The sequence below is a fragment of the Protopterus annectens genome, chromosome 6.part0 (genome assembly GCF_019279795.1).
Source record: "Protopterus annectens isolate FY-2018-M chromosome 6.part0, PAN1.0, whole genome shotgun sequence".
Classification (NCBI taxonomy): Eukaryota; Metazoa; Chordata; order Ceratodontiformes; family Protopteridae; genus Protopterus; species Protopterus annectens.
In genome coordinates, this window is record NC_056737.1 from 1,441,976,463 (window position 1) to 1,441,990,521 (window position 14,059).

At 38.7% G+C, this 14,059-nt stretch overlaps 1 protein-coding gene across 1 annotated transcript in view; it reads left to right on the forward strand.

Moving 5' to 3' along the window:
- The window catches only part of THSD7B (thrombospondin type 1 domain containing 7B), a 6,482,604-nt gene that overhangs the window by 5,706,668 nt on the left and 761,877 nt on the right, over positions 1-14,059 (forward strand). Inside the window, exon 18 of the mRNA XM_044074964.1 lies at positions 1,914-2,047. Coding sequence (XP_043930899.1) covers positions 1,914-2,047 — 134 coding nt within the window. The remainder of the gene's footprint in view (positions 1-1,913; positions 2,048-14,059) is intronic.

Below are 14,059 nucleotides of genomic sequence, written 5' to 3' on the forward strand. Positions count from 1 at the left end.
TCTACCCTACAAATCACTAAAGGATCAAGTATTATAAAACCTCCTACACATCTGCGAAAGTAATAACACCCACAACTCCTTTCATCAAAACATAAATAGTACCAGCTGACAAGATGGATATATATTACAGAGAATCTCTCTTTTATGAAATAGATGTCTTTTGGATGTAAAACAAAGTAACTTCCTTACTTTTATGAGTAACCTGGACAAATGGATGAGCAGTTGTAAATGCAGCTCAGGTCTGGCTCCTCAGTCCATCAATTAGTTATGACAATGAGTACCTTTAATTTAGGGTATTGTGTCTAGACTATTAATGGTCTCTGGATAAACAGCCTAGCATGTAGAAATAAACCTATGAATATGGTCAACAGTGTGAGGATACCACCCCTCCTCTCTGTGCAGTATAAGGGGAGAACTGGAAGGTGTCAGGCATGACCGATGTATACAAACACACTAATAAATACATGTATAGATAGAGTTTAATGCAAACCGCTAAGGCAGAGTATATTGTTTTTGGACAAATTATTTCTCACCTGCTGAAACTCTGTTTGCATGGCCAAGGTGGGATGTATGTGTGGCTGTGACAAAGTACTTGTTTGGACCAGTACCACTCAACTGGATGTGTCCTTCTATCCCTTTGTTAAAATATGTGTTATTGGAAGTATCATTTTATTTAATAGTGATGTTGATCAGCTATATTATGCTGGTCAGTACATCACCATTCCTTGGCCATCAGGTGCTAAGCCACTTCTGACATTACAAGTTATCTGCACTATTACCACTGGAAATTTCTTCTGCTGCTCCACAGTACACAATTATTCAGGATTTTGTGAATCAAAGATTGTACTGCTGATCTTCAATGGCATAACTGCTGCATACATGGACTACTCCAGGTATACACGTCTGTAGCCTCATAGGTTCATAGGTTCATATCTTACTTATGAATTGTGTGGGGCTGTGCTATACAGCTTTTTATCACATACCACCCCTATGACATCATAGTCATAAATACTACTGAAAGTCAGGTACTGACACATTCCACAGCAAAGCTTTTATTTTGTACATCTAGCATCTTAGAATTAGAACTATTTCTTTTTAGTGACGTTCTTGCAGCCCATTTCACATAACCATGTTACCTGGCATAATATTCTTAACCAAGCTAACCTTTCTGACTGTTGCTTACTAAATGTAATTCTTCGACTGGGTAACCTGGTTCTTTGTTATTTAAAGCATGACAGGGCAGCATAATTCTCTGTGTTCATGTGAGTTTCCTCCGGTTGCTTCAGTTTCCTCCAGCATTTCAAAGACATGCAGTAGGTGAATTGGACATTCTAAACTAGTCATAGGTGTATGCGCAACTGTGTGGTGTGGAATAACTTCCATAGCAGGGTTATCCCCGGTGGTGTAAACTGTGGATCTAGATCATTGTCAGTGTTGAAGTGGCACCCCAACCCAATGCAGAAAAATGGGAAAAATGAACCGTGGATGGATGTAGACATGCTGTTCAGCATGTTAAATTATGCCACTAATTTGGTATGTTTTGTGGTTCTTGCAAATAATAATCAGAATAACCTGTTAGAATGAGAAATTGAAGAGTTCCTTGCAAAAGCTGTCATTTAAATTAAGTCATTTTCATCTGCTCCATGGGGAAAAAACTAAAAATATATTTTCGTAAAGCAAAATCAAATGTTGCATATACTTTCTTGCAGCATGCAATATGCAAATATATACGTGTAATTACAGTTCAAAAATCTCACTATAATTCCTATCGAGAACTCTTTTATATGAATTACTTGAATAGCAGGATGTAGATTTGTGTTGTAAATATACAAAATGAATAAAAATGTTTACAGTAATAACAGATTTCATGGTGATAACGATCACACTTTTGAATAACATCTTCATTTTTGTAGGTTTATGAGGCAGTCCCTTGTTACAGTGAATGTAGTCAGTATACATGGAAACCAGACTCATGGTCTTCTTGTAAAGTCAACAGCGAAGATAATTCTGTATTCTGTGGAACAGGAACGCAATCCAGGAAAGTGCAGTAAGTGATAAATATGTGAATATTTAAAATTTTATAAATAGGTGGAACATTATTTGTAGTCATGGACAGATAATGTATGTGTGTATTTATCATATATAGAAAGATAGGTATAAATATAAATATATATATATATATATATATATATAGATATAGATATGGATGTAGGTTCATAGGGAGTTACTAGGCTAATGTCCCTAGGGCCTTTACTAGCCTAGTCATATAATACCCATGTTCCCTAATTGACCTTGGTTAGATAGTCATTATTTGCAGAGCAAGTCTGTATAGATATAAATATATTGACAGGTATAGATATATAAAGAGAGAGATCAAGACTGAAAGGAAGAGGCAGAGAAAACAATAAAGAAGTGTGTGGGAAAGAATCAGTAGGCATGAATGAACACCGTGCCTCTCAGCAGTCCAGGTTTTCCTAGGATGTCCAGATTTTTTCCTCATATATTTGGTCTGTTCCTTGTAAAATGTGTGTTTTTCTGGCAAATCATTGAGCATACAAGTTACTAAATAATGGCAGATGTTTAATTTTCAGACTTAATATACTTCAAAAATGAACGTTAATGTGAAACCTGTTATTTTAACAGCTTTCTAAGCTTATAAGCCCAATAATTAAAATCAGTCCTTATTTTGGGCCTTTGTTTCCCCATTATTTTTGGCTTTGTCCAGATTTCTTGTACTAAGAGGTTTAAAGGTATGATGAACATTTAAATAATTACACATAAATATATTCAAACTCGTACAAGTGCCTATACATACAAATATGCGCACGCACAGACAAACAGATATATAAACAGATTGGTAGATTTTGATATGTGGAATATATGGGAGACCTGCTATGTGATATATGAAATAACTTATACAATAAACAGTCATTGGTATTCAAAAATGTGCATGCTGATAGGACAGCCCAGTCAATGTCATTGCCATAATGAATCCCCTTTTTTGCTATTTTTACAAGGGTTTGGGGTGTCACATGATATGCTATTGTAAACTGAGCACATAGTAATACAAAGACATCCATCTGCTGAAGTATTGTTTAGCTGGCAGACTTTTTTAATTTGAATGTACTTCCTAGCATGATTCATAACATATTTTATGAGGGACAAGGCTAAGTTAGAGAAAAATCAGGGATGTTCTCCAAAACTCTGGATACTTGACAGGTATTGTCACTGAAGACAGAATAGATTATAGTGCGATTAATCATTCCACAGTTTTGTAGAACATACTTACTTTTTTTCATATGTTTAACCTGGTCCTTGTAAAATTTGTATTTTTCTGGTACATCAATGTGGATTTGTGTCACTCAATTATGCCATACAGAGTAATAATTCCTTTTTTTCAGGGAATGCATATCGATGCCAAAACCTGTTTTTCTATTAAATTTTTAAATACCGATTCTGTCATTTGTACCTCCAGTATGACAAAAAGAAAGAGAGAGAGAGTGAGAGAGAGAGAGAGAGACAGTCTGGCAACTAGATGCTATCTTCTGTATCACCTCTGTTATACTGCGCTGATACACTGTGTAGCTGAGTGGACATAAGTGCCATACGCCTGCACAGTATGTCAGTATGCAACAGAAGAGGTGATAGAACACCAAACTACCATCAGACAAAGAGGTTATTTAAAATAGATAAGCAATTTTTTTATTAAATATTGTCACTATAATAATAATAATAATAATAATAATAATAATATGTATCCACTTATGTGTGTCAGTATCACAGGATTTAACCACAGTGGGCTTTATTTAATTACTTGGACTTCACCCTTTTGATAAAGCCACACCAACCATGGGTAAATCCTGTGATACCCACATCCAGTCATGAATTAGTCATAAACTATACATTAAGGACTATGATTCATTATGACTGGCAAAGCCATGGTGGATTTGTAAAACAGAGGTTGAAGTGTTCCAGTCAAATCATGCAAGCAGAAGGTAAGAAGCAATTTCAAGTATGCAAAATAGTATGAAAATAAAATAATCAGGCCATAAGGTGACATCAAGAATACAGTGACTTGACCCTATCCAAAGCCATTTCTATCTGTCGTGTTTATGAAATGACTGAGGAGAATACTAGGGCTCTTGCCAAACAGCCGGCCGCAACGGTGGATACACTGCAGCCAGGCTCCACCAGATGGCGTCCCAGGACAAATTATAAGCCTGTAAGTGGGCAGGATGTAAAACTCATCAGGAACTGCAACAATTGTGGAGGCAGCCACGCTGCACAGCGAGACAAATGTCCTGCGTTTGGCCAGCAATGCCACAAATGTCAAAAATGGAACCACTACAAAAAATGTTGCAGATCCAAGCCTCAACATGAACATCCTAAAAGGAAAAGTTTTGTTAAAGAATACCGTAACAAACAACCCGTGCATCAGCTAGAACTGGAGCAGCCGGACATCAGCACTGATGACACGTTCTATGTAGATGGTGTCGAGCCCATTGCAGTTGTGGACAATGTAAATACCCAAGTGGAGTACCAGGATGAAGGATTTGTCACCCTGTATGTACGAGATAAGCCTATTAAAATGAAAATCGACACGGGGCAAAATGTAATGTGATGGCAAAAAGCACTTTTCTCCAGCTGTATGAGGGACAGATTTTGACATGCAATAAAACAATAAACTAGTGGCCTACGAGGCAGCAAGATCGAAACAGCCAGGTCTGCTACACTTTCTCTGTCACTGGATGGACAACAACACTTACTACCGTTCTTCCTTGTGGATCGTGATGTTGTGCCACTGCTGGGGTTTCGAGCATGTGTACGTCTAGGACTTGTCACACTGAGCCCTCATGTCCATCAGGTCAGTACAGAGCCTGACATTGATTTTACAAAAAATGTCCATGAACAGTATGATGATGTGTTCAATGACGATGCCATAAGGTGACATCAAGAATACAGAATAAATGTCTAACAAATTATAATAATGAATACTGAATGGCAGTATTAGGAATGAGTAGTGTATATTGAGTAGAGAGAATCTGGGAAACTGATAAAAACACCAAGGGGTTACAAAAGACAAGACTCAAAAGGTTTCCACATGATTCTCTTAAAAAATATCAGATGAAGAAGGGTGGTCTCTGTTATGGCGGCATGGTCTTTCTTTTTTTTTTGGATTCTTCCTTGGTGTTGTAGGACAAGAAGGTGGGCACACTAGACAAACAGACACAGTGATATTACAGTTAGTCTTGCTTCTTCCTATGGAAAAATGATGGGACAAAACCATTGTTGAACTGACTGGTTAAATTAATGGATAGTGGTGGGCAGATTGACAGGTTGTACAGTGAGCTTAAAACTAAATGTTTTGTGAATCTTATTTGGTGTGGTTGTATGGGTTAATCACATCTATATTAAACCTGCAAATGTTAGAGACTGTAATACAATGCTGACTTCATTTAAGTTTCTACGTACAGTGTCATACAGCGGTATGTGGGCCCAGGATTGGTACATGAGTTGGTTAGTTGCATACAGGAAACTGAGGGTATTGATTATGGGTAAATTCTGCAGTGAAAAGTCAACAAACAGTAATATACCAGGGATCTTAACTGTGTTTGCACTGTTTATGATACTTGCAATTTATATAAATAAAGAACTGGAGAGCAGGATGAATCTACCTTACAATGATAGGAAATGTTGCAATATTTAAAACCACTGAAGGATGGTCTTATAAAACTTTAGTTTGATAAGATGATAACTTTAGTTTGGTGGACATATCATGCCTGTTATGAATTTATACAAAATAAATAGACTGTATTTTATTGAGTACAGCTCAGAATGACTTGACTGGATGAAGAGAGTAGACATGATGAACCTCTCAGGACTAGGTCAAGTAGTGCAGCGTGAATGGACTGTGTTAGAGGCCAGTGGAATGTTGGCCTGCTTGGTAACTGCTTAGAGTACCAAAAACAGATGATGCTTGTTCATTACGCAGAGCACTAATATCCCCATACCAGAAATGCTGTTTTACATTATAGGCAGCTTAATGATAATGGGTCATATACCTGATAGTGATTTTGCGAAGGCTGGCAACTCCAATGGACAGTGTGACAGCTGTGGGTGAAGGAATATAATAAGGAACAGCTGAAAATATTGGTTGTGTACACCCTGGAGGAAGAACAGAGGATCAGGGCATGAACTCTGCTTCACTGTCAAATGGACAGGGAGTTTTGAGTTTAGGATGGGATCATTTTAAAGAAATGGATGGGTGACAGGAAGTGTAATGTTTAAATAGAATGTTATAAAACACAACTTAAGAAAATAATTATTTCTGCAATTAGAACAAAAAAAAAAAAAAAAAAAACCACCACCTTCTGTTTTTCTTGTCTTGTCTCTAAAATGCTTCTCCTGCAAAGGTCGGGTATGAGATTAAAACTTGAAGAGAACTCAATTCACTTTGCAACAGACAATAGAGTCAGAATCTGACATCTCGCGAAAGTCATACATAGTTGTACGTGTGTGTGCTGATGTTATAGACTTCATCCATTGCCCCTGGTTAGTTTGGCTGTGAATACATACTCTCTTGTATAATGTTATCAGTCATCCCTCTCCTTATATTGAGGACAAAAATAGTGCTGACCTTGTCATCTAGGTTTGGCATTTTACCCTTTCTTCAAATGTTTCCTCTCATCTTGACATGCTTTCCTTTTCCCCATCTCAATTTCATGTTGTCAATTCCTTTCTTTTTCTATGGCTTTGTGCTATCTCTTTCTTTCCTCCTCTACAGATTTATACCATTTCAATCTCTTGTCTGTTTCACCTTTAACTCAAGCACTAGTGTCATTAATTCAAACTTCATTTTATGATCTTGCACGGGCATATTGCATGATCTGTTAGCTACTTTCTGCATAACAACAACAGTTCCTAGCAGGCTTACTGCATGTCCAGAGGACAGAAATTGAACTGTACATAGGACTACATCATCCTTCTTCTACTTGTAACCTTTATGTGGGTGTCCTTTTGATTTGTACTCTCTCTCCAGTTGTACCACTGGTATATTGAGATCTTTTTTTCAGAAATCATCATGGCTGTGCACTAATTACCCAAGCTACAAAAGAAATGTAGTGCAAGGGCATTGCAAGTTCCACCGCTGCTTATTTCACTTTGTGGCTGTAAGGGTGCACACACTTTTTTGTGACAAGACTGTATTTCAGGCTGTTTAAATTCAGTTTATAGTGATAACACTGCAAACCTGAATAATATGACAGCACATAGGGATTACAAAGCATAAATCTGCACTGTTGTCCTCATATACATGAGGGACAGTGGTGATGTGCCTAGAATTCTGTACACCTGATACTTATTATACATGTAAATGGACGATTAATTATTAGAGATTATGCCAATCTTGTTTCTTGTTATGACAAGCACTGACCACACCCAAATAAATATTGCACTGTGCAGTATGACAACTTAGCTAAAATTGCTAGCTTCCCCAAAAGTTCACATATCAGGGTGGGCATTACAGGGAAATAACAGATGACCCAAGAGTGTTGTGACACCTAATGCCACAATGAGAGCACTGGAATGGAGTAATCTGAACCACTGATGGCAGGAAATAGCATAATTCTACAATGCCCAATCCTTGCAAGGCCATACCTCTGCAGTCTTGCTGTAAAGAATGACAGTTAACAATTGTTTGATGAGCCAAACGTCTATTGGCAAGCAATGGTCACTGATGTCCTCTGCAGGTCCTGCCCTGAGAGTATCAGAAGTGTATGCAGCATGCTCTACTCCTCCTTCCCTTACTCCCATGATGGGTGCCTCTCTTCTAAGATGTGGCTAAAGTTAAAAATCAGATTGTATTTTCATCAAGGGTGGGATTTCTTAAAATTTATTTTCTAATATAAACTGGTACACCTAAAAGTCAAACACAATAAAGATTGATCCACAAAGAATCGAAGCACAATCTTGCACCCTTTCATCCTCCATACCCCCTGATAATTATGTGTACCAACTCTGAGATTGTGCTACAGTGAGGAAAGGGCATGTTCGCTGATCCCTACTCTTGTGCAACCTTGTAGTGACAAAGCTGATACATTTTGCGCAGCTGCACCAGCTCTTTCAGACGTCATCAGAATGACTCATCACAAAAAGGTTCCACTCATACATGGGCCCTGACTAAAGACTGAACACTCAAAAGAGCGAACCTGGGATCATCAAACCCACATTGCAAAAAACCCAGAAACTTGAATGGTATGGGTCATTATTCTGTGAGATCAAGGCATAGTGGGGTTTTGCCTCTTTCCGTACTGTAGTGTGATCTTGGAATTTGTATATATAATTAGCAGGCAATAGGGTATGCAGGGTTGCTTTCTCTCCTGCAAAAAAACAAATTTTATGAGCCTGGTATCCTGGTGTAGTGCTCAAGCTTCCTGTTTTCTTGGCAATGTAGGTTAGATGTTCTAAAGTTCACTTTTCTGAGCATTAGCTCTTTAGACAGGTACCCATATGTGTGTGTGTGTGTGTATATATATATATATATATATATATATATATATATATATATATATATATATATATATAAGGATCTAGGACTATTGAACGAAAGTTCAATAGTCCGAATCCACAATCACCGAACACACTTTAATGAACGTGCTTTCACCGAACAAGCACTTTCGTTAAAATGTGTTAAAAAAAAACATTAAATTTATGTTTTTGCAGGGGGGACAAACCCCCTGCACCCCCTATGTGGGGGGCTGTACCCCCCTACTTTAATATTCTCACTCCGAGGTCGCATTACAGTGGGGAAAAGGAAATGTTCCCTTTTCCACATCGTAGTACGACCTCCGCAACAGGCATACTTAGGCAAAAATGCTTCTTTGGTGAAAAGTACTTTTGCGCAAGTATGCCCGGCCGAATCTGTTTCGGTGCTGTTGCCGTTCGGGGATTTGTACGGATCCCATATATATTTACATATATATATAACACATATATAGATAGATAGAGAAATTCACATGATTATATAATCAATGAATATACAAAAGATAGAACCTGAAATACTAGAACTGTAGAACATGAAAGAGAGAATCACAAAACAATAAATGACCATAAGAGTAAATCATAAAAATTGAATACCCCCCCCACTAAAAAAGTCCTATATCAGTAAACACCAGCAACAAAATCGAGATCAAATGTTGTCTTAGTAGTAATATGCTTAGAGAAAGGGTCAGGATTTGCATGACTGACCCCCCCCCCTTTCCATTTTACTATGTGTTTGATAACTCTAACCCTAATATTAACCCTGTCATTGCCATTAGCCCCATTCTACCTATTCCCTTATGAAAAAACTTCTCACAGCAGTACCACAGCACAAGGCAAACACAAGCACACACCTCACATAACCACATCCACAAAACCCTCAATCAATCTCCTAGCTTTGCCATTACTCTAACTCTGTCTAGCAAACACTCACACGCAATCCTACCCCTAATGCAAAAATGTTCACTATATCTGAAAGTTTAAGCATTAGTAAACAAACCCCACTTACCCACATGCAAACAAAACTCACATAACCTACAAAATGGTAATGCTCTGAGCATAGAAATTCTGGCATTCAACATCATAGTCTTTCAATAAAACATGCACATCAGTAAAGTGAGTCAATAAAAGCAATTTCAACAAATTGACTGGTGACCATGGCATTTGTCTTTATCTGTTCATTTGTGGAGTTACAATACATACCCAGGCAATTTCAACAAACTGATTGTTAACCATATCTATTTCTCTCTGTCTCTCTCTCAATAAAAATAGATAGCTAGCTAGATAGATAGAAAGACAGATGCATCTGTGTGTGCATGTGCATGTCTGTGCATGTGTGTGTGTGTGTGTGTGTGTGTGTGTGTGTGTGTGTGTGTGTGTGTGTGTGTGTGTGTGTGTGTGTGTGTGTGTGCAAAACTAATCTTTCGATGCATTTTTATTCAAAATATTTTTTCTGTCTTACTAAGTTTGTCCTGTCATCCTTAAAGAAAGAAACCACTGAGGTAGTCAAACTTTCATTCTGAGTTAACTCTTCTGGCATAGAAGTTACAATTTCTAAAATGTTATTTACCAGAAGGATTTAATAGTATCTTGAATCATCAGGGATATAATTATTTAACCCAAGCAGCTATCCCATAAGCTGACCGACTTTGTGAACAGCAGCGAGGCAGTGCTTTATGAAGCTCAGCCAGGAGCGGCCCTAGGTCAACTGGTACCCTAGGCAAAAGGGCTCCACGGCACCCCCCAACTCATTACCTGGTGCCCCCATTCTGGTCTACCTACACCAAATAAATACTGGAAAAGTGCCCCTGCTAGACTGGCGCCCTAGGCGGCCGCCTAGTTGGCCTATGCCTAAGGCCGGCCATGAGCTCAGCTCAATATGTTTGTTACACATCAATGTTTCTAATACTGTACAGTTTCAACACGTTTCATTTACATATATAAGCTGAAGATGAATTGTTGGTTCTCTAGTATTTGGTTTCAGAATGGCTGAAATACTGAGAAAACATCACTTGCACACTACCAGATTTGTCACAATATATTTCAGTTTGTGCCACATAATCCACATTCTCTTAACAGATACAATGGCTAAGTTACCAATTTGTTTGAGTTGTACTGTTATATATTACTGTCCCTAATTTATAAAGATTCTTACTTTATTTGCACTGCAGTATACTTCAAGTACATGTTTTTACACACAAGTATTTTAGTAGTTCATGGAAATGCATTATTAGATAAGCATTGTATTTTTCAACATTTCATTGTTAAACTCAAATGCCACTTTTTTCAAAGTGAAAGGTTGTTTCACTTTACTTTTTTGAACTTTAATTCAGTGATTCATGCACACCGTTGATCCTACTCATTTTTAAAATAATACATCAGCTTTTTGCTGCTTGGAGTGGTTTGAGTATCCTGATGGTTTTCTCAAAAATCAAGGTACAGATTCAATAAATCCTACACAGGCCACTAAAACCATGTGCATGTTGCGGTGTGAAGTGCACAAGATAGCGCACCATTTTGTATTCAATAAGCAGGTATACACACAGTGTAGAGCCATGAAAACATAGTAAACATTGTGACATATTAATTACAGCATAAGTAGATGAAGTATATGCTAATCAACCAATCCAAGATGGAGGAGCTTTTCAACAAGCTTTAAAGCAACAGTGTGGACTCGGTGCTGATTTTCCCTGTGAATTCCAAACGTTATTGGAATGCATCCATGGAAACCAGATTACACAGAAAGAATGTTAGGGCTGCTGTTGCTCTTATTTATGTGTATGTGCAGCAGGCCCACGTTTATGCTGCTGCTAATAGACCGTGGCCAAGAAGGAAAAGGGTTTTTAGACTACGTTTAACTTTTCATAATCTGCATGAGGTCAAAATTATAAAGCACTACAGGGTTGATAGAAACACACTACAGGAATTCTGTAACCTCTGTCATCCTCCACTGAGAGAAGGAGCAAACCAAAGAGAACCAGTCCCAGTGGAGACTAAGGTATGTGTAGCACTTAGAATTTTAGGTACAGGAACCTTCCAGAGACCAACGGGTAACATGCTGAGGGTGTCACAGCCATCATCATCCAGGATCCTCCATCAATTCCAGAATGCTATGCTGCAGCATACCAGTGAGTACATATTTATTCCCTGTACAGCTGAGGACAGTGCCAGAACTTATTAAGGAGTTCTACCCTGTAGCACACATACCCTGAAGTTCTACACACTACCCTGAAGTCCTGGGTGCCATAGACTGTACACATGTAGAAATCAAAGCACCACCCGGGGAACATGGAAGGGTGTACATAAATAGAAAAGGCTATCCCTCTATTAATTGCTGGCAACCCAAGCAGTTACCATGACTCACATATCTGCCACAACTCTCAACTGTATGAGATGATTACTAGGGGAGTTATCCCATGGGGTTATTTACTTGGGCATGCAGGTTATGCACTGGAGCCGAAATGCAGGTACAGCTACTGAAGAACACTATAATGAGGCACACACTCAGACAAGAAATATCATAGTGCATGTGTTTGGGCTACTAAAGTTGTGGTCCCAGTGCCTAGATACATCTGAGGGAACCCTGCAGTACAATCCCCGTACAATTGCTGAAATGTTCACCATCTGTGCCAAGCTTCACAACATTATCATTAGAAAACAGCTTCAGTAGGAACTGCAAGGGGAAGGGCCATACATTCCACCACCAGTCACTGCAGCCAACATGCATCTTAGGAGTCTGAGGGGGAAGCAGCAGCCCCTGTGGGTGTAGGCAGATGTAGGCATGCACAACATGGCTTTGCACTGGCCAAGAGGCAATGGATAGCACACACGCTCACCATCTATGGGGCTAAACCCTTCATTCTATGCACATACATACAATAACACTGATGTCAGGCAACACTCACAACCTATACTTACCAGTGTAATGGCTGTGTACTGCTAGCAACAAAGAGAGTCAGCCCTGAACTAAAATTCTTGCAACTGGCAGATTTCCAAGGAAAGTGCTAAACCTGGAAAGGAAAAATAAATGCCTAAGAATACAAATAAATGGCATGTCCTTGCATGCTGTTTCTTGGTAATGTAAGTATAACGTGGGTGATTTTTACAGCAATTACATCAAGATGTGACAGCCCTGACTTAAGTGAATACATGTATCCTCTATCAGTTAATAGGCCTTACATCTAAAATGTACAGATTTTAAATGAATTTCCACATTTTGGCCTCATATTTTTGTAATGGAAAATCATTAAAGAGTGAAGTTAGAAAATAATGACACACATTTCAGTTTCAGACTTCATATCTCTCAGAACAAACATAAAATTAGTAATGCAAAACCTGTTATTCCATCAACTGTCTATGTTTGTAAGACCACATTGTTTAAAATCTTTACCAACTGTTGGGTTTTTGTCACACTTTTATTTATAACTTGGTCCAGCATTGCTAGTCTAACAATTTGGCAATGATGTACACATTACAAAACCTGTAAGAAAGCAAACATTTTCATCACAAAAGCAGATGTACTAAACACTAAGTCAGCTATGCACTGTGAGCATTAGACAAAAAAAAATGATGTATCCCTGAATCCAAAAGATAGAAAACAAGGATATGGTACAGTTATCATTTGCACAGGTCATTGTGTGTGTGTCTGGGTAGGGGCAGGAGGTCTTGGCTGAGACAAAAGGTAGTGAGAGTGTGTGTGTGTGTGTGTGTGTGTGTGTGTGTGTGTGTGTGTGTGTGTGTGTGTGTGTGTGTGTGTGTGTGTGTGTGTGTGTGTGTGTGTGTGTGTGTATGTGTGTGTGTGTGTGTGCGTGTGTAAGTAAGAAAAACAGGCAGATATTTGGATAAAGTATCAAATAACCACTAAGATAGAATGATCTTTAAGTGTTATGACTGTTCTATTTAACTGCTATGTGTGTGTGTATGGGCACTCAAGATGAAACGTGTGTGTGTGTGTGTCTGAAAGAACACAGCCAGGCACTGTATTAGTTCAACATCCTGGTATGTTGGACAGGTGTGAACAATGCATGGTAGAGGTGACAGTTCATCATCATCCCTGACCCCAAAAACTAGCTGTGCCAGCAGTTGCACTGGCACTTCCATGCCCACAGTTAGATGCACTGCTACTACCTGAATGTGACTGATGTCTGTTGAAAGAGTTCTCCTCACAAGTACTTCCAGAACTATGACTCCCATGGCATGAAACATCTGTGTGTGGACACCTCAACCTCTGATGGATCATTGAAACTAGTGTCACTACAGGAGCATGATCAGACACAGTCACATCGGCTAACATCAGATGATGTGGCTTACCTATGCCCATATGGTTGCTATCCAGCTCCCAGTGGACATTCCATCACAGGCCCCTCCTGTTCCAAAGTGTCATTCATCTGATTCATTGAATGAGCAACACAGTGGAGGCAGTCATGCATGTCAGCCTGTGCCACATCTACAACCCTAAGCATTTCCTATGAGGCCCAGTTGGAACATGTCTGCACCTCCATGATGGCCCTAAACATACTTC